Source organism: Pseudorasbora parva, chromosome 10, assembly GCF_024679245.1.
Source record: "Pseudorasbora parva isolate DD20220531a chromosome 10, ASM2467924v1, whole genome shotgun sequence".
NCBI lineage: Eukaryota > Metazoa > Chordata > Actinopteri > Cypriniformes > Gobionidae > Pseudorasbora > Pseudorasbora parva.
This window is the reverse complement of record NC_090181.1, coordinates 41,745,592-41,766,722: the sequence shown is the minus strand read 5'-3', so window position 1 is coordinate 41,766,722 and position 21,131 is coordinate 41,745,592. Positions and strand designations below refer to the sequence as shown.

General features: G+C 37.8%; 1 protein-coding gene across 6 annotated transcripts in view; it reads right to left on the bottom strand.

Annotated features, from left to right (window-relative positions):
• ralgapa2 (Ral GTPase activating protein catalytic subunit alpha 2) overlaps positions 1 to 21,131 on the bottom strand; it is a 253,571-nt gene that overhangs the window by 157,062 nt on the left and 75,378 nt on the right. For all 6 annotated transcript variants that reach the window (XM_067456168.1, XM_067456163.1, XM_067456165.1 and 3 more), the window contains exon 4: positions 4,702 to 4,759. In XM_067456168.1, coding sequence (XP_067312269.1) covers positions 4,702 to 4,759 — 58 coding nt within the window. The remainder of the gene's footprint in view (positions 1 to 4,701; positions 4,760 to 21,131) is intronic.

Genomic DNA, 21,131 nt, shown 5'->3' with positions numbered 1-21,131 from the left:
TCAACCCGGTGTTCATTCAGCTCTTCAGCGCGCACACAGCAATGCTGTTATTTTAAACAGTGATATTAATCTTAGTTGTTTCTTTTTTTTAAAAACATAAATGCATTACTAATAATAACTACCATTATCATTTTTGTTTGCATTATTACATCAAATCATTTCATTATTGTTAATTCTTAAGCTATCCCATTGTATTTATCCATGACACATGCATTTTTATTCTTTATATCCCTAAGTGTTATCTAATGATTATCTAAGTGTTAATATTATTTACCCAAAGGAATTTCATTGTAAGGCAATTTTATTTTTCATTGTAAGGCAACAGATTGTTTTGGCTGTATAGCAGCTCTAGAAGAAAGTCATTGTCCAATTTAAGTAAATTCATTTCCGTTGTAAAAATCATTATTAATTCATTTTGCGCATCGTAACAGCATAATGCGTTCAGGCCGTTCATTTACACGATACATTCGATACACAAAACACAGATACATTCTGCTAGTCTGAGAACAAACTTTGAAAGGTTTAAAAGTGCAAGTTTTTGAAAACTATCATCTCCTACTCAACTATCATGTAAACTTTAAAATTCTGTCATTCCTCACCCTAATGTCATTCGACACCCGTCACACCTCCATTCATCTTCAGAACACAAATGAAGATATTAGTGCTGAAATCCGATGGCTCAGAAAGGCCTTCATTGACACCAATGTCATTTCCTCTCTCAAGACCCATAAAGGCACTAAAGACGTTGTTACAAAAAACTGTTCTCGTCGCTTCATAAAATGATTGTCTGTCCGCTGTAGTGAGATGGGCTTTGTAACGACGTCTTTAGTGCCTTTATGGGTCTTGAGAGAGGAAATGACATTGGTGTCAATGAAGGCCTTTCTGAGCCATCGGATTTCAACAAAAATATCTTCATTTGTGTTCTGAAGATGAACGGAGGTCTGACGGCTGTCAAACGACATGAGGGTGAAGAATTAATGACATAATTTTCATTTTTGGGTGAACTAACCCTTTAACCTGATATAAAATTATTAAACCCCAGGGGTGTTTCTAATATATGTGTCATTCCTCTTCTCTAATGTATCTCTATACCTTTTCTTTTTTGGAAAGTTGTGGATACAATGCTATGGTGTCCGAAGTACCTTTATACAGTAAAGATACCATTTATTTTCTTCCTGGGGGAATTGATTTTTAAAGATAACTTAAAAAATCTTTAAAGACAGGTCTAGTGTGAGCTACGAGGTTGCTAATTGATGGTGTCTGCTTTTGTTGAAACCATTAGTGTGCATTATTTGAACTTATTTCTTTAAATAATCATGTTTAACACTAAACTATAAACCATGATTCCACAAAGAAATCTCCACCAATCAGAGAATCAGAGCAAACAAGCATATAGTCTCCCTACACTCAAACTTAAGGCCATATTTTAACAATCTGAGCCCATGGTCTGAAGCTCACGGAGCAGGTCCGCTTAAGGCGGGCGTACACTGTGCGAATTCGGACACTCGGAAGGTCGTGAGATATTGCAGACGCTACGAGTCATTTAATTTGATCATCGCATCAAATCAGCTGGTACACGGCACGACTGTTTGCACCGCGAGCCGGCCGCGATCACACAAGTTTTCGTGTAACACAGACACCGGAGCTTTCAATGTTGCTGCTATAGCTTCAGATACAAAAAATAAATAAAAAAGGTGTGCAAATGATTTGTTGAAAAGCAGAGAACGGTAGTAGCCATTCCTTTTAACCGAAACAACCAGAGGGAAAGAGAAGAGTGCACGTGAGAGAAAGTGTGTGTGTGTGTGTGTGTGTACGTACGCAGTATGTGGCAGCCACTGAGCTAATATTAGTCATAGATTGAGCGTATGTGACGAGCTTGTGCATGATTTGGCAATAGGGGACAGCCATATGCTGGTAAAAATCGGGCCGACTCCCCCGAACTTTTTAAACATGTTTAAAAATGATCGTAAGGTCGGGATGTGCTCCTAACGTGCTCGGCTCGTCTCGTATTTCCTCTCACACGGTGCGAGCCGCGACCATACGAGCATCCACGATGTCCACGCGATTTCTCCCAAGAAAAAAAAAATCGTCTGCGAGTTCGTACGACAGCAAAAATCGCACCGTGTACGCCCGCCTTTAGGGTGTGTCCGAAATCCTCTTAAGCTTGTTTAAGGACAGAAATAAAGGTTGGCACGTCAGGCGCATAGTCCAAAATGGTTGTCCCTTATCTCTTAATGAGACATCAGTGTGTTTTTTTGGCATAACCTGCAACAAAGAGTATTTTCTCCCATCCCAAAAAAAGAGTAAAAATGTTTACCTTTTAAGGCACAAGTGGCCGTCACTGGGGCTGTACCCTTAAGGGTACATTTTTGTACCTCTAAGTCAGGAGTTGGCAAGTTCAGTCCTAGAGAGTTGATGTCCTCCAGAGTTTATCTCCAACCCTTCTAAGCCACCATAGTATAAAACTCATGGCTCCCAGCATGCATTGCAGCATTAAGTGTCACCATTGTTGAGATTGTGCTGATTCTTAATATCTGTGTGTCTAAACTTTTCACCTCTTAGAATGTTTTTAAAAATCAAAATCCAGAATGTCTGATCTGTGGCAAGAAATTATTGATAGGCCGTGTGTCCACCAAAGCGTTTTTAGCCAGCTGAAAATGCTAGGCGCTCTGCTGAAAACGCCTCGCTGTGAGTGCTTGAGAGCGTTTTGGCAGGCATCGTTTTTTCTCCTCAGTTGCGACTCTGCTTGTAGTTATGATACGGAAAATCCGCGGAGGTCTTTCTAATTTCCAAGGTAGTTTGTTCCTGTATTGATTCTATATAAAATTGCAGATACAATGTAAAGTATTTGCTCTGGCTTTTGTTTAAAATCATTTTGTTCTGTTATTATTGCTTGTTATCATCTGATGACGACACGCAGAATGTGGCAGTTGGTCTGTGTTGTGTTTGTCCCGCCCCTCCTCCACTGTGATTGGACAGCTGGGTGAAAAGTGACAGTGATGAGCGCTGCGTTTTACTCAAAGTTGAACATTCTTCAACTCTCGGCGACCAGTTAAAAACGCTGAGCAATCAGCGCGTGAGAGTGAAATACTCGCTGAGCGCTCGGTGCGCTCCAGGCGTTCTAAAAACGCGGCACTCTCATTGAAAACAATTGAAAATGCCAGCCAGCAGTGTGAAAAAAACGCTTTGGTGGACACGGCCTTAGTGATATTTTTATTTAGTAATTAATATAGTCAAACATTTTTCTTCATGATACATTTTGTTTACGGCTTCTTTTGTTTTAAATAATTATGTGTTTTGTTAACACTGTAACAAAAACCACAAACTCACTTAAAAACCCAAGTCAAACTGCCCAACTAAAGGAAACACTGATCCCCATAACGGTGACCAAACTTTTTTAATAAAACATCAAAATGTTAATCAATAAGAGCTTCCTTGTCTTTCAGGGTTGGAACCAAACTCTGCAGGACAGCGGCTCACTAGGACCATACTGTGGGAAACAATGGTATAATTGTCCCCAAAGGGAGAATTGGGTATCTTTAAAGGTACAGTTATACACTTTGTTCCCCAAGGAACAAAATTGTACCTCCACTGTACCTTTTTTTCTGAGAGTGTGGCGGATTCGCTATTTACATGGCAGAATTTGCAAGCGGAAAGACTAAACGCTTCTTCAGAGAGGAATCCTTTTATTTTTTTAAATATTTGACATGTTTGTGCGCTTCTGCTCGTCCTAGTGTGTGTAAATAGGTGCATTTACTAACACGCCCTTTAAACAACACAAAAAATACTGGTCTAAAGTCAATTGCGAAGTTCAAATCTGACTATGTAGTATGCAAGGCCTCAGGGATGGTTGTTCTTTCCCTCATTAAAGCCATTAGGTACACAGTCTTGTACCTTTGTTTTGTTTTTTGGCTGATTTTCAAATATACGTTTTTGCTATAAATCAAAGCTTGTAATATTCTCAATCACCTTGTAGCTGGTTGGTCTGGTTTTATGTCTTATAACTCTTTAACCAAGACTTATACAAATTCTTATTCGAAAAAATGAACGGAAAAAATATGCAACCACCTTTTAGGGTGGGTGGGGGAAGTGTGGGTTGATTCCCCATTGGTCCGATTGCGGTTGCACCAGTTGCATGGCAGTGGATCAGATGTGGTGCACAACAACTCCCCTTATAATCTTATTATCAACTAGCTTATGTTTAGATACTTCATGACACAGATGATTACGAGTGCAAGAAAATAATAATACATATAACTGAAATCAATAATAATAAACCTAGAAACAGTTGCATCAATTTTTGCTTGAATTTCCCTTGGGGATCAATAAACTGTCTGTCTGTCTGTCTCTATGTGGAGGGCTGTAATTGAGGTTATTGCCTCTTTTGAGGGTCTTCCTGTACGGAGGACTGAAACCGCAAGACGAATAATTTAATTCAGCAATTTGCATTTCAAATGAAGCCTCTCATTTGCATTTTTCATTTATTAACCTTCTGCTCTCACTCTCTCGGTAGCTAATTATTTTCTCAGAGAAAGTATTAAACCAGGTTACACTGACTCTCTCCTGAACCTGCTTTACCAGCAGAACTCATACACACTCATACATAATAATGCACAACGAAATAGTGATTAATGAAAGCAATATTTCAATTTCAGAAGATAAAACCTTGGGCATGATCCACGTCAGTGTAACAGCACTTACCTATACTGTGAAACTGCCATCGACTGTTGATTTTCTCAGGTAGAAGTTGAAGGATTTTCTGACGGGAAAAAAGAAAACACGGTAAACACAAAATAATAGCACAAAAGCTCAATCCAAGTGATTTTCTTACCCCAATAATAGTGAACTGGTGAAAATCAAAAAGCCCATGCCACATATGTATGATATTCTGTTATGGCTTTAATGTAAGTCTACGGTTTTATTGTCCACAAGGCCAAAACAACAAAGATTGTTCACAGAGAATTAAAGAAAACCTCACATTTATCGATCATGTTATTCACCCTAATAGATTTGAGCAATAAGTACCGCTTACAATAATATTGTAATTGTTGTTTTGACAATGTGGATTTTTAAATTATCCTAAATATATCATCATAAATATGACACTCTGCAAAAAAAAAAAAAAAAAGCCTTAAGATAGCACGCTTTAACTGCATAATGTAATCTAGCAGTTAAAATGACCACAAACTCAAGTCACTTTTATTTATAGAGCTTTTTACAACACAGATTGTTTCAAAGCAGCTTCACAGTGACAACAGGAAAATAATACAACAGACTGTTTTGGCTGAATAGCAGCTCTAGAAGAGAGTCATTGTCCAATTCATTTCCATTGTATAAATCATTATTTATTTATTTTGGGCATCGTAACAGCATAATGCGTTCTGGCCGTTCATTTACACGATACATTGTTCTGCTAGTCTGAGAACACAAACTTTGAAAGGTTTAAAAAGTTTTTTAAAACTATAATTTCCATGTAAACTTCAAAATCATGAATCTGTGAAAACAGTGCCGGCATGCACATTACGGCATGTATTACGTATTTGGTCTATAGGCATGTATGTTTGAATGTGTATGTGTGCAGGTGTGCATAGTCTTTCTTTACAAACTTACATGGTCAACTAATTGTGGACAAAAATCTAAATGTGGAAAAAAAATGGCCCTATATATATACATATATGTAACTACTAGTACATTATTTCACACTATTACTAATATACACATTTGGTGTTTAAAAAAAAAAAAAAATATATATATATATATGTATATATATATATTTTTTTTTTTTAAACACCAAATATATATATATATATATATATATATATATATATATATATATATATATATATATTTTTTTTTTTTTTTTTAAACACCAAATGTGTATATTAGTAATAGTGTGAAGTAATGTATTAGTAGTTACATTGTAAACACAATATTGTTTTGTTTTTACTCTATTGTACCAATGATAATAGATCCAAACAAAGTCATAACCAAACTGTTGTGTCTCCGAACAACAAACAGAGGCGTTTTCTTCCTGAATGAATCAGCATTTTTGAAAGAATCAGTTGAATAAATGGCTCAAGGACCCATCTACTGGTGGTTATAGTTTCATTAAAGGGATAATTCATCCAAACATGAAAATGACCCTCAAGTCATCCTAGGTATATAAGACTTTCTTCTTTCAAATAAACACAATCAGAGCTATATAAAAAATATCCCAGCTCTTCCAAGCTTTATAATGGGAGTGAGTAGCGGTTGTGAAGATCAAAAAAAGTGAATCCATCCATTATAAAAGTAATCCATATGACTCAGGGAGGTTAATAAACGTCTTCTGATAAAATGTGGTGGGTTTTTGTAAGAAAAATATTCATATTTAAAACTTTAAACATTAAAATAACTAGCTTCTGGCAGACGGCCTACACAAGCGGACTTCCACCAAAAGAGTACCTCGTGACGCGATATATGACGTACGATGTAGGAGTAGTTTATGCTTTGATGCCTCTCGTGGATCAAACAAATAGTGCTGGGCAACAAACCCTGTTTAATCTTTAAAGTCACGTTTTAGACTCTAATTCATGACTGCATTTATTAATACGTTGTATGTCAGGTCAAGGGTTACACTTTGGCCGTAAATCGATGTGTGCAGCCGTCTGTCGGAAGCTAGCTATTGTAGATTATAAAAATTTAAATATTGACATTTTTCTTACAAAAAAACAACTGCAATAATCGCTTCACTTCAGAAGACCTTCATTAACCCCACGAGTCGTATTGCATTTACATTTACATTTATGCATTTAGCAGACCGTTTTATCCAAAGCGACTTACATTGCATTCAAGGTACACATTTTACATTATTATCAGTTCTTGATTACTCTTATGATGGATGGATGGATGGATGGATGGATGGATGGATGGATGGATGGATGGATGGATGGATGGATGGATGGATGGATGGATGGATGGATGCACTTTTTTGGACTTCAAAATCAGGCTATTCAATGCCATTATAAAGCTTGAAAGAGCAATGATATGTTTAAGATAATTCCGATTGTGTTCGTCTGAAATATTAAGTCATATACACTTAGGATGGCTTGAGGGTGAGTAATTCATGCATACATTTTTGGGTGGACTATCTTTTTAAGTATTTCAATATTCAAAATATTTTGAATCGCTATTGTAATTGTAGCATAAATTCTGCAAATCCAAATATCCTTTAGATGCAGCTTCTATGCCACTATGATAGATTTTACTGACACTGATATTATTTGATTGGAAACAGTCTCAGTATATGAATTTAATTTATTGAATAAATGTAACATGTTGACATAAAAGGTGATACATACATCTAATAAGGTTAGAATGCTCTTATAGAGGAAAAATTATAATATTCCCTAGTAATGAAATCATCACCCTTTGATAAATATTTTTATTTTATTTTTTTGCACTTTGAGATTCTTCGGAATGAAAAGTGCATTATTAATAAAATCTATTATTATTTTTATTATTATTATTATTATTAAATCACCACATATGTTCAAGACAGGCCTAAAGTATCCAAGAAACCAACAAAATAACACTCTCAAAATATAGTTATAAACAAAATCCCCCAAAACTATTGTTTGGTTTTTAGTCACACACTGCAAATTCATCTCATTTGGAATTGGTTGTTTGCCTAATAATGTCTAAAGGGCTCCTGGTTTCACCTACAGGTGTTTATTTATGGTCAACCCGCTCCAGCTGCTGTCATCTATGGCTTCACTAAGACCCTTTTGACACCATATCATCAGTGTCTATTCACAGACAGTTACATGTGTCCCTGTTGGGTAATAAAGTGGGTTAAGATTCAGACTAATGGACAACTGTAATCATCAGTAGAAGTGCATTATGGGTAATGTCATTATAAGACACTCAACCAAAAAAAAAAAAAAAACAGCAACATGGGATCAAGTCTGTCAGCACACACTCACACACACTCATGTCCACAGCTGATTAAACTCACTCAAACAGTGGCAGCCGTGACACTCTACAAGAAGAGGACACCGTAATGTCACCATAATCTCACGTGTTACGTGACAGCAGTCACTCAAAGTGCTAACAGACCCGTCCTGTCGTGTCAATCTCATTTGCTTCCTGTGTTGATGTGGAACGTGATGACACATGAGTATGAGAGCATTCAAGCACCTCCGTATTGATCTTCAGTGTCTATCAGCCTGTGGAAGGACAGCTCTGGATTACAGGCTGTCATTGTCATGAGGAAGCTGACAAATAACTGGAGCTGATATCCAGCGGCGGGATCTGTTTAAGCCTGCACACTTGGGGTCCGCAGAGGAAGGCTGAGGTTTGGGCGATGCTTCTTGCAGCGGGCGACGGAAAGCTCTCCCCTGCTGTGCCGCAACGGCGTCTGCGATGGTGGATTTGAGATGGGTGGTGTGGAGCTTGTGAGTTGCTGCCGGTTTCCAGAGTCTCTGTTAATCTGCAGTGTCTCTCCAAGCATAAGGATGAAGCATTACCGCAGGCTTTCCTGCATCGTCCTTATCCACACTCAATGTGCTTATCACATGGTGAGCATGACTGAGAATACACTGGAGCCGGGCGGTACATCGACTCGGATATATCGATTTATTTCAAAAACAAATGTAGAAGTAATAGATTGGGACCCGACCCTGACCCAGCTGACCCGGGTCGGGTCTCGGGTCCTCTGTGTAGACCTCTACACCCATGAAATCAATGAATTAGGAATTTGAACCAAGTTCATTTATTTATGAAAAAGGGTTGACACCAGTGATGTGTGGGTCAATGTATAAACAACCCGCACCCGACCAATGTTTTCAGCTAACAAAGAAAATATTGTAGCGCTACCGAACCCGCTTCAGGACACGCATTGTTTAAAAGTAGTAAATGCTCCCTGGCATAATATCCATTAATCCAGCCTGTGGAGGAGAAATGTTTCAGGCCCTGATGTGGTGCGATCAGTGGTGTGGCGTCGAGAGCAGGCAGTTCTTGAGGCGGCCCATCATTTCAGCTCTAGATGCATATTAATGATGAACGCGTTGTTTATGTTCATATTAATGATGAACGCGTTGTTTATGTCCATATTAATGATGAACGTGTTGTTTATGTTTTCGACTCTTGGAGAATTCATCAGCAGGTAAACTGACAGAAAGCCCACTTTTGGAAAAGTGTAAAAAGCCCTTAGGAGCGCAAAGTCACAAACTGTTCTTTTTCTGTATGATATAGCCTAGTGTTGTGTAATAAAGGCTTGATTTATTCATTTATTTCGTTTCGTTTTCTTAACAATTAAGATGCTGCATGTGTTTATCCAGTCTAATCGAAGTGTGCGTCTCTCCCCCGACTTTCCCAACAAAAAATCCCATCCTGGAATGTATACGCCAACATGAGTTTTATGCACGTTTTTTTGCGTGCTACGCACTTTATGGCGTATTATACGCACAAACCACTAGGGCTGTAACGATACACCAAACCCACGATTCGGTTCGTATCACGATTTTTGACCAACGGTACGATACAAACCTCGATATGGGGGGGACAAAACAGTTTTATTCTGTACAGTATTCTGTAGCCTATTTTGCCGTCAATACCATATATCTGTAGGGTCAATAGGCTACTGCCGACGTTCTCTTTACGGTACCAATAGGCAATATATATTTAACATGAAGTATAGGGCCTCCTGTACATCAATACCAACAGAAGTGCCGCGTCAGACACGCTTCTGGTGTGCAAAGAAAGAGAAAACGTCACGCAGCCGCCCCGCGGATGGCACGCAACAGAGACGCCACGCTCACACCACGTTGCCAGCCGGTTGGGGAAGCTTCTTGAAACACTTACGGCAAATTGTGTGGGTCTTGTCAACTACACGATTGCCATCCTTGTTCTCCACCGGGTAGCTGAAATGTTGCCATACTGCTGACTTAAAAGTTGGACCTGGACAGGAAGGATAATTCTGGCAGTTGGAAGGGGTGTGTCGCGATTCTGCCTTCTCACATCGCGATACAGGTTCGTGGACCTGCGTATTGCGATTTCGATTTCATATCGCATATCGTTACAGCCCTACAAACCAACCACCCCACCACCCCCATCCTACCCAAGAGCCTGTCATATACACACCATAAAGTGTGTATCATATGCACACGTGAAAAACTGCGTAGCATATCCTATGCATGCCAAAACTCATTTTGGTGTATACATTGCACAAGATTGCACACTCATACTATTAACATGCATTACCATGTGATCGTGTTGGACATTACTGAGAGAAGATAGGCGTTTAAAAAGGATAGAATATTAAAATGGTACAATAGCATTGCTCAGTTCAACAAAAAATGTTGGGAAATCAGGCATGAGTATCATCGACCGCGACCTGAATATCATTAAAAATATTTTTGTATGACTCGTAACCGCGGGTACCCGCTCATTTTGGATCAGCCCGCGCAACACTGGTTGACACACAGAAGAACTTTACTTAACATACAAATAAATTATAAGAATATCACTAACAATGATGAATAAAACTACGGATATTAAATAGCAGTCATAAAGTAGTTTTTGATTAAATACAATATTTGGTTAAAATACAAAGTTAATAAGCTGGTATCAGTCAGTCATCAAAATGATAGAAAACGACATGTGGTTGAGTTAAGTGATGACGCTTCTCCTTTTTGGATGAATTATCCCTTTTAGATCAACTAGTTGACTGGCTGTTCAGAAATCCCACAGACTAGATGATTTTGATAATGTTTATATTTATATAACCCAAATGCACAGTAGAAATGGATGGGTCATAATTTCAAGCAAGTCAAAGTCCTTCCATATATGGACAAGAAAGTGAATGTCCCTGGAGATGACAGTCATGAGACATCAGTCTAATAAAAAAATCACTGGAAGGTCAGAGATCACAAGCACATGGTTTGTACATGATGTTCGATCTTAATTTTATGATAAAAATGTATCCCTGAAGGCACAGCGTATGAAACACTGAAAACTGCTGACTGCAAACGTGTATACTGCCGTAAAAATGAAAAACGCCTCTGCATTTTTTTGAGATGCTACACAAATATGTATGTGTTGGAAATAATGAATTACAAGCATTGCTATTTTTCTTTTTTTCTTTATTAATGATATTATTTTTAAAGAGGACAATGGCTAATTTATCTCTTTTTTTGTCTTCCCATTATGAAAATCAGTTTTGAATCAATGTCACATGGTGCCATGCTTAAACACAGGTCACAAGTGTTCATTTGCATGACCCTGATGCTGACAAAGCGACAGCCTTTCAATCAATGACAGACACCTCTGACATGTTTGAGTGCCACAAGCATGTATTAGGTGAGATATTTATGGAGAAGTGAAAGTTTTTAGATGGCGTATATGGAGGACCAACCCTGCACAAATTAAAAATAAATAAATGAATGAATGAATAAGTAAATAAATGAATGAATAAATAAATATACACATATGTAAATTAATAAAAACATAAATAGATAAATAAATGTGCTAATAGGAAAAAAATAACAGAATAAACGGCTTGATAAAATAAAAATGATTCATTTTTAATCAAATACAATTTTGTATTATATTTCCCTTAATTTATTCTTTTCTGCTTTTATAAAAATATATCTTTTTAAATTTTATTTATTGGTTAATTAAATTCAACATTTATTTTTATATTTATTTTTACATTTATTTTTATATTTATGCGTTCATTTATTTTTTACATTTATTTTTCCCACATGTATTTATTTTTACATTTATTGATCGATTGATTCATTTCTTTTTCTTTTTCCGTTTGCAACATGTAAATGAGGAGGGCGGTCCTTGTGTAGCTTCAGCACATCATTGGTTGAGAGCTCACCACAGTCTGTGAAGCTCACACGGGCAGAACCAGACCAGCTGAGGAGAGGTGTCAGTAAATGTGTTTACTAGAAGCACGCAAGCACAACTCGGCCGTCATTATGTTAAGCCCCGCTCACCGACTCTATTTCCACGATGGCCCATCAAGAGTTAAGCTTTTACAGTTTAGAAGTGTATTGAGAGTTGCTAGATGACACTCACGGGCAGATTAGATTTGCTGCCACTAGGATGCGTCTAGATTTCTAGGCTAGGAAAAATGGGCAAGCGTAAGGATTTGAGCGAGTTTGACAAGGGCCAAATTTTGATGGCTAGACGACTGGGTCAGAGCATCTCCAAAACTGCAGCTCTTGTGGGCTGTTCCCGGTCTGCTGTGGTCAGTATCTGTCAAAAGTGCTCCAAGAGGAACAGTGGAGAACCGGAGACAGGGTCATGGGTGGCTAAGGCTCATTGATGAACGTGAGGAGCGAAGGCTGGCCAGTGTGGTTTGATCAAACAGACGAGCTCTAGCTCAAATTGATCAAAAAGTTAATGCTTGTTCTGATAGATTGTTAGATAGTTGTTAGAATGCACAGTGCATCGCTTACCTGGGGAACACATGGCCCCAGGATGCACTATGAGAAGAAGGCGAGCCGGCGGAGGCAGTGTGATGCTTTGGGCAATGTTCTGCTGGGAAACCTTGGGTCTTGTCATCCATTACTTTGACACGAACCACCTACCTAAGCATTGTTGAAGACCATGTTGAAAACCCTTTCATGGAAAAGGTATTCCCTGATGGCTGTGGCTCGTCCAGCGGGATAATGCTTCTGCCACAAAGCACAAATGGTACAGGAATGGTTTAAAGAGCACAACAACGAGTTTGAGATGTTGACTTGGCCTCCAAATTCCCCAGATCTCAATCCAATCGATCAACAAGTCCGATCCATGGAGGCCCCACCTCGTAACTTATAGGACTTAAAGGATCTGCTGCTAACATCTTGGTGCCAGATACCACAGCACACCTTCAGGGGTCTAGTGGAGTCCATGCCTCGACAGGTCAGGACTCTTTTGGCAGTAAAAGGGGGACCAACACAATATTAGGAAGGTGATCATAATGTTATGCCTGATCGCTGTATGCATTATGTTAGTATTTGTCACATTTATTTAATTCATGCTAATTTTAATAAAACATTAGGGGGAAATAGAAAAAAAAAAAAAAAAAAACGCTACAAGAATACTTACATTACTGAAATAAATGCTCTACACCTTACCAAATACACGTCAAACAAATTAAAGAAAAGTCTGAGAAACGTGACTGATTAATGAATTAATGTCTGACTCACTGACTTGAACTTTATACGAAAATGAGTAATTAACAATATTAAAACAAGTTTTTTTTATTTATTTATTATTTTTTTATATTATTATTATTATTATAGTACAATACATTGATATGTAAAATATAATTGATAACATTTAGCTAAAATGCTGTGGAGAAAGTGTGCACCTACATTGCAAAATGAAATTACATCAGCACTGGTCAACATTTTTCAGTAGAGTGTGTTCTACCTACACATACAAAAGGGACTAAAAAAAGTTGAATTGATATTAGTCCTGCTATAATAACTGAATGATCTGCAGCACTTTACTGATCAAGTTATTTTGGATAACGTGCCAAGGTTAGATTTTAGGAAACATCACTGCATTACCCAAACAATCCAGAAGAGGGAAGCAACTCAATACAAATCACTCCAATACTACAAACGTTTCAGAATTTGCACTAGTCCCAAACAGGGACTGTCAGAAAGAGACAGAGGAATAGAGGAACAGGATGTGGCAGTATTTCTCCATCATTAACTGACAATAGTATAGTGACTTTATATTTAGGCCTCACATATTCATGTGTTTTGTCAACTTTATGTCAACATGAAATGAAACATTTATATTCTTGCTCTTTCCTGCTTTTATTGAAACACATCTACTACATTTGAAACACTATGTATTAGATGCATCCCTGACACACAGTATCAGAGGAAGCATCTGCAATTCAATTTCAATAACATGTTTTAATGAGAGGAGATTTGACAGTATTATTTAAAATGCGGAGTTATGAGCACTTGATGTGGAGCGGACGTCATCAGTGGCAGGATGATCGCAATGTTCTCTCTCACACAGCTTTAAGATTATTACTTTTCCATCAAATCACAAAAAATGCATACAAATGTATCCTCACTCTTGATACTGACATAAGATGTGATTCGGGTTTATTTAAATAAATAATACAGAGGTTATATATAATGGCACATTTAAACCTGGGATTAGAACGCCCCATGCCAAAGCAAAACCCTCACCTCTGTATCCATCAGGGTCAGAAATGAACAGGGGCTCGGGGCAAAAATGCCGGCAAATTTAAGATAGAAGCCACAAAAAAAAAAAACTGCACAAAATTAAACAAAATAGTTTTTGACTGTTTAAAGCCACAATATGTATTTTTTTATTTAAAACAAAGGCGTATTCACAACGTGGGTATGATGTCATCGATAGGTGATGCCCAGACACGGTCTGTGTCCCGGTTAAAACTGCTAATTTCTATGGATTTAACCCTCTGGTGCTCCTCGTTTAGGGGTTACATTGGTTGTCTTCCCGGTCATAAGTGACCGGACACCTAAAAATTAAACTTTCTCCACCCCAGTAAAACCAATGCAATTTATTTTTCTTCAATAATATTTTTTCTTTTTAATTTTGTATTTTGAGATGATTTGATGATATTTTTTAATATTTATGCAATAATTATTGTCTATTTTTGCCATTTAAAATTATAAAATATATATTTTTTAAAAACATTTTATTTTTTTATTTTTTAATTGCAGTATTTTAGGTTAAAATAGAGACTAGGCCTTCAAAAAAAAAAAAAAAAATTGTGTGTGTGTGTGTGTGTGTGTGTGTATAAGTGTGCGTGTGTGTGAGTGGATGTGTCAATATCACACTCCTGATGTTTTAGAGTGTCATCCCTATACTGCTGTGTACTTTTTTTCAGCATTGTGGCTGATTTGTAGATTGTACACACAAATATCGTGCAAATATTTGTGTTTTTGCCGATTTCCCATTCATTTCCTATGGTCGGTCATTTATGACCGAAGACAATGAACGTTACTTTTTTTGTTAATGACCAATTAGCATGCTCGAATCATGACCCCAATTTTTTTGTGTGTTTACATACCTAATGCTAAAAAAGTCACCAAGTTTCATATCATTCTGATGAAGCAGGGATTTTTAAAATTTTAAAACAGAAAATTTTTCGGTCAGAAATGACCGAAGAGCACCAGAGGGTACATTCTTGGAAACATTTGGGATAATGTAAGTACACAAGTAAACAGAATATATAACCTTGTTCTAGGGGTTTTGGATATTTTAATCCAAGAAACATACATATAGTGTCTTTAACTTAGTTTGACTCATTAAAGATGCATTATGTAATTTTTCCATCCACTGGAGGGCGCCTATTCAAAACAAAGGTGTATTTTGATGACGCCAAGTTTGAGCGCAGAATCTTGGGACGTGGTCTTCATCTCACAGCCGGTGGGAAAGAATCGGGATAGGACTCGGGCAGAAATCACGTTCATGGATGCGGTTATTAACGTTACTGTAAAGCAGAGCAGGACCGAGTGTTGAGGAGCTGAGCACAGCCGCTAGAGTGATTGTTACACACACACGGCTCGCGAGTACCGGGAATTTTATTATGCCACAGTCGCTGGCGGCATTTTCGCTTTTCCAGTCATGAGTATGACGAACGCAGCTCTGTTTATCATATTAGATACATTTTAAGTGTGTTTAAAATAGGGCCGGGACTTTAACGCGTTAATTAAGATTAATTAATTACGGGACTTTAACGCGTTAATTAAGATTAATTAATTACGGGACTTTAACGCTTTAATTAATTACGCCAAAAAAATTAAATGATAATTTTAACCACACTTATTTTTGCACCGCGGAATGTTTTTCAATGAATGAGTTTTGACGGACCAATTATACTGGAACACCAACTAGCGTTCATGAGTCACGACAACAACAAACTAGTGTGAACATGAACGAAGAAGCTGATGAGACCGTTTTGCTTGGCCCCGTGGATGGGAAATTTAGTTTTTAAAAACGAAAGGATGGAAGCGTCGACAAGAGCATGGTTGTGTGCAAGCTATACAACAAGAAATTTGCGTCTCACCGCAGCACATCGAGCCTCAAATATCACAAATACGCTACTGCTTAAAGCCCTGCATTTATGCCCGAGCCCGACGGGCCCCGACTTTTTTATGCCCCTAGGGCCGGGCTTCGGGCCAATTTTCACGTCATACCTAAAACGCGGGCCGGGCTTCGGGCCTTTTTTAGGCTTCTCCTTCATTTTATATTTATTTTATCAATTAAAAGGAAAAATGAGTTCTGCGTATAGGGAAGCCCTATACTTCATGTTAAATATAAATATATTGCCTATTGATACAGCAAAGACAACGTCGGCAGTTGCCGGTGCATGCCATATCCATGGTATTGACGGCAAAATGCTAAAGAATATTTCGTTCTGTATTGACTGGTTTAATATTTCAAAGTCGATAATTATGTTGTTTTTTATTATTACAATTAGGCCTATATCTGCATTTATGTTACAGACTTTCAAACATGAAAATGTCATTATGTGTCACAATGTGTTATGGGCTATATATGTTGTAGTCAGATAGATATGATGGTGCTGCAACACGCATCGCCGCAAATGACTAATGCAAGCCAACGCAAATGGCCGTAAATTAAACTTAAAATAAGTCTAAGATGGTCAAAAACACCATCATCTTCAATAAAAATGAATGAGACTAAATGATCTTACCAGTGCGCTTAGGTCGCTCTCTCTCTCTCTTATGTGGTCTTTGAATTTGAAATGAGCTGCTGAATAAAATGCATCTTGAATCTTTTGCTTCCGTTGCTGTAAACTCCGTTAAATGAGCATACCACGGGAATTGAAGATCGGATTTATATTCATTTGCGTAGGTGTAAGGTAGGCTATAAGACAACCTGCATGTTCTTTTTTTATTTTATTAAAAAAACGGGCTCCAGTCGGACTCGGGCCGAGAATTTTGATAAGCTGTCGGACACGGGCCGGGCCTCAGCGTCTCGGGCCAGGGCCGGGCTAGGGCCTAGATTTGAGGCCCGTGCAGGGCTCTACTACTGCTACACTTAATGGCAAACATTGCGCTGGTCTGCTGGACTGAAATAAATAAACAATATGTTGTTGATTAAGCTTATGTATTCAGTCCTTATTCAATGGTATACTAAATCCATGTGAAAAATTACTTCTCAATGTTCTCAGGTCAAATATTTATATGCAATTAAAATGCGATTAATTTCGATGAATTAATTACAAAGCCTCTAATTAATTAGATTAATTTTTTAATCGAGTCCCGGCCCTAGTTTAAAATGATGTTATGATGTTACTCTGTGCGTTCGCTCAGCGGCTGCAGAGTAAAACCGGAAACCGAGGGTAACATAGATATGACGCAATTGACAGGTGACTCCCTCACACGTTCCGACTCCGTGGTTAAAGCTACACTGTGTGATATTTTCCCCCATCTAGTGGTGTAAAGGTATATGACCATCGAGTGAATAATAGTTTCTGTTCCTCTCAATTCTGATTTCGTTTTAACTCCTACGGTGGCCGATTCAGTCCAAGATTAAAATGCCAACCCCCCTCTTCACATTCAACACAGTGCCATCGAGTGTTAAAACGCGAAAGGCGAAGCTTGAATTTACGGGTATGTCCCTCTTTGGCTAATGTACTTTCAAGATGGAGGTGGAACATGGCGAGGAACCCCACACCCGTATGTATTTTCAATGGCATATTATAATTTACGAGAATACTTTATTACTTGAAAGAAGTAAATATACATTAATGAGCACATATATTTTTGAAAGAACTAAGGGTTTTTAGCTAAGAGTAAACAAAAAAAAGTTACACAGTGTAGCTTTAAAATAGCAATTTGCTCAAAATTTACAAATAGTTGGAAACATTTGGGATATTGTAAGAACTCAACTGAACAAAATATATAACACTGGCCTGGTGGTTTTTGGATATTTTACTGCAAAAATACTACATAGTGCACCTTTAAACCAAGACTTGATTTTCTAATTGCCTAATAGGTAATTATAATGTCTTTTATTATACAATTTATTTAATGTATATATTTAATAATCCAACATCTTTATGAATTGAGTAAATACATGTTTGAGCAGAATTAAAATACATGTTTTATCCAAGCAGTAAAAAGATCACATTAAATTGGTTGCATATAACCTAATAAATATCCACAAGTTAGTCACAATGACCACAACTGCATTAATGCTATTAAAATACAAGTATAATTGTATAATGTAGGTAAGTAACAATTTGTTATTTAAAAGCAATAAGAGACCCTAAAACCGAAACCATAACCCGAAAATATCAAAATCCAACAAAATAAGGGAGAGCACCAAAACACTCCAGTCAGACAAGTGGATCTGTTCAAGCAAAATCGCAGGGTTACTTAAGGTCACTGATTGATGAGCAGAGAGGAAGTGAGGGATGAGAGAAGGAGAAAGAGAAACTTACAGATCCTTGTTCTCTTATTTATGACCTTTTTAGTCCATTTGCATACTGATGTGCCCTAATGTGCCTAAATGGACGTTCCTGATGGCCAATTGGCTGTTCATAAGAGAATGGGCACGATTGCAAATGGCTTGCTCATACTCTGGAGCCTGACAAGCCAGACCCACATCAAGATGTTTGGTCTGGAAACTCACCATTGACGGCTCAATCCGAGGGGCGGGATAAACGGTTGTCTTTCAAACTCCCTCTGCACGCGATAGGATAGCGCTACACCAACCAGAGCAACGAAGGTGAAGCAGAGCTTGTTGATAGATTAAACATTCACCGTATCCGGTCGGCAAAACTCAGAACACATCTTCCCTTTTTAAGAATGACTTCAGTGCCGTTCTTTGTTCTTTTCTCAGAGAAAAGCTTAACTCCAAGTCTTCCAGAGTCGAGGTCAAAGCTGATTCGAAAGACTGCCGTTCGCCAGTTTCTGTGTTTACTAGAAGCACACAAACGCAACTCGGCCATCGTCATTATGGCCCCGCCCACAGACTCTATACACGATGTGATTGGCCCGACCAGAGTTTGGCGTTTACAGCTCAGAAGGGTATTGAGAGTTGCTAGACGACACTCGCGGGCAGATTAGATTTGCTGCCGCTAGGGTGCGTCTAGATTTCTAGGCTACATACTCTGCACTGTAGAAAATTATTCAGTGGCTTAGTAAATATCACAGTAATAATTAGCTTCATTAAAGGTGCACTATGTAGTATTTTTGCAGTAAAATATCCAAAAACCACTAGGCCAGTGTTATATATTTTGTTCAGTTAAGTTTTTACAATATCCCAAATGTTTCCAACTATTTGTAAATTGTGAGAAAATTGCTATTTTAACTAAGGACCGGGACGTTTCAGCATAGCGTCTGAGAGAGTCGCCTGTCAATTGTGTCATATCTGCGCTACTCTCGGTTTCGGGTTTTATTTGGCAGGAGCGCTTTACTCTTAGCAGTGTGAACGAGTGAACACACGGAGTAACGTCATAACGTAATTTTCAACACACTTAAATGTATCTAATATGATAAACAGAGCACCATTACCTCATAATCATAACCGGAAGAGCGGATCAGTGAAGGCGCCCGGCGACTGTGTCCCGTCCCGTCCTAATAAAAGTCCCGGTACTCGCGAGCCGTGTGTGTGTATCAATCGCTCCAGCGGCCGTGCTCAGCTCCTCAACACTCGGTCCTGCTCTGCTTTACACTACAGTAACGTTAATAACCGCATCCATGACCGTGATTTCTGCCCGAGTCCTATTTTCCACCGGCTGTGAGGTGAAGACCACATCTCCCAAGATGCTGACAGCTCGACGGTTGAGTGAGTGCGGATATTTGAATTCTCTTCTTCAGTCACCAGAGAGCAATTTCTTCTTCTCAGCGTCGCAGAATGGGTGCATTTCCTGTGAAATTCAGGTTTGTGTGTTTTGTTGTATCTATAAAATCATTACTGTGCTAAAAGGCATTTTATTTAATGCAAAACAACATACAGAGACGCAATGCGAGTCACCTTAAGTTAACGTGTGGCGTCTGTCTTTGAAACGTCAGCTGTGTTGCTCAAAACACACAACTTTATTCATAAAGACAATGAATATAATTAATTTGGATGAAAAAACCTTATTAAAATTGGGCACTATTTATTTATTGTCAGGTTATGGAGTCTGGCGCCTCCTCGCAGCATCTTTCAGCTATGAATGAAACGCAGGACAGCGGTCTCAAGTTCAAAGTCCATCTTAGGCTCGAGACACAGCGCTGATACGGTGGAAATGCGATAACAGACCAGTTCATTACACTTGAATTACTTTTAAATGTTTAATTTTTACTTCTAAAATGTTTGTTACATGAGTTTAAATGTTGTAAAATATTCTTTAAATGTCAAAACAGTAATATATGCTGTATTGCTGTACTCATCGACAATAAAGGCCACGTGTGCTTTTGTGGAGTATTTTACAAAGGTTTAGAGGAAGTTAAAGTTATACTATACAAGTTAATAATACTCATAAATAAAAACAGTTCATATTAGTCATGAATATTGTTTTTTAAAAGTTTTTTACCCAATTTCTTCTACTTGTTAATGTAACAAATGAAGTTACTCAGATACACTTTTTTTTTTTTTTACTTACATTTACTGTATGTAAACTTACGGTGTCTGTAATAAAAAAAAGTTTAAACAAAAAATTTTTGTAAATCATAGTAGAAGTTTTTAGAGTGTGATAACATTTGGTACAGAAGTTATCATATTAACTCGCTCTCATCTTATTAGGGCTGTGCTGAAAAAATCATTTAATTATTGTGTGTGTGTGTGTGTGTGTGTGTGTGTGTGTGTGTGTGTGTGTGTGTGTGTGTGTGTGTGTGTGTGTGTGTGTGTGTGTGTGTGTGTGTGTGTGTGTGTGTGTGTGTGTGTGTGTGTGTGTATTCATGACAAAAACTAGCTGGTTCTGCTTATTCTTTGTAAATACATTAACAGTCTCTTTAAACTGGTGAAGAGTCCTGAAAACCAGTTGGAGAAAATGATAAAACAAGCTTTTTCTAAGTCAAAAATCAAAATATAAAAATAAAATCAAAATAAAAGAGATAAATAATCAAACATAATCAAAATGTCAATGTCAAAAGCAAACAAACAGTACTAAACACACT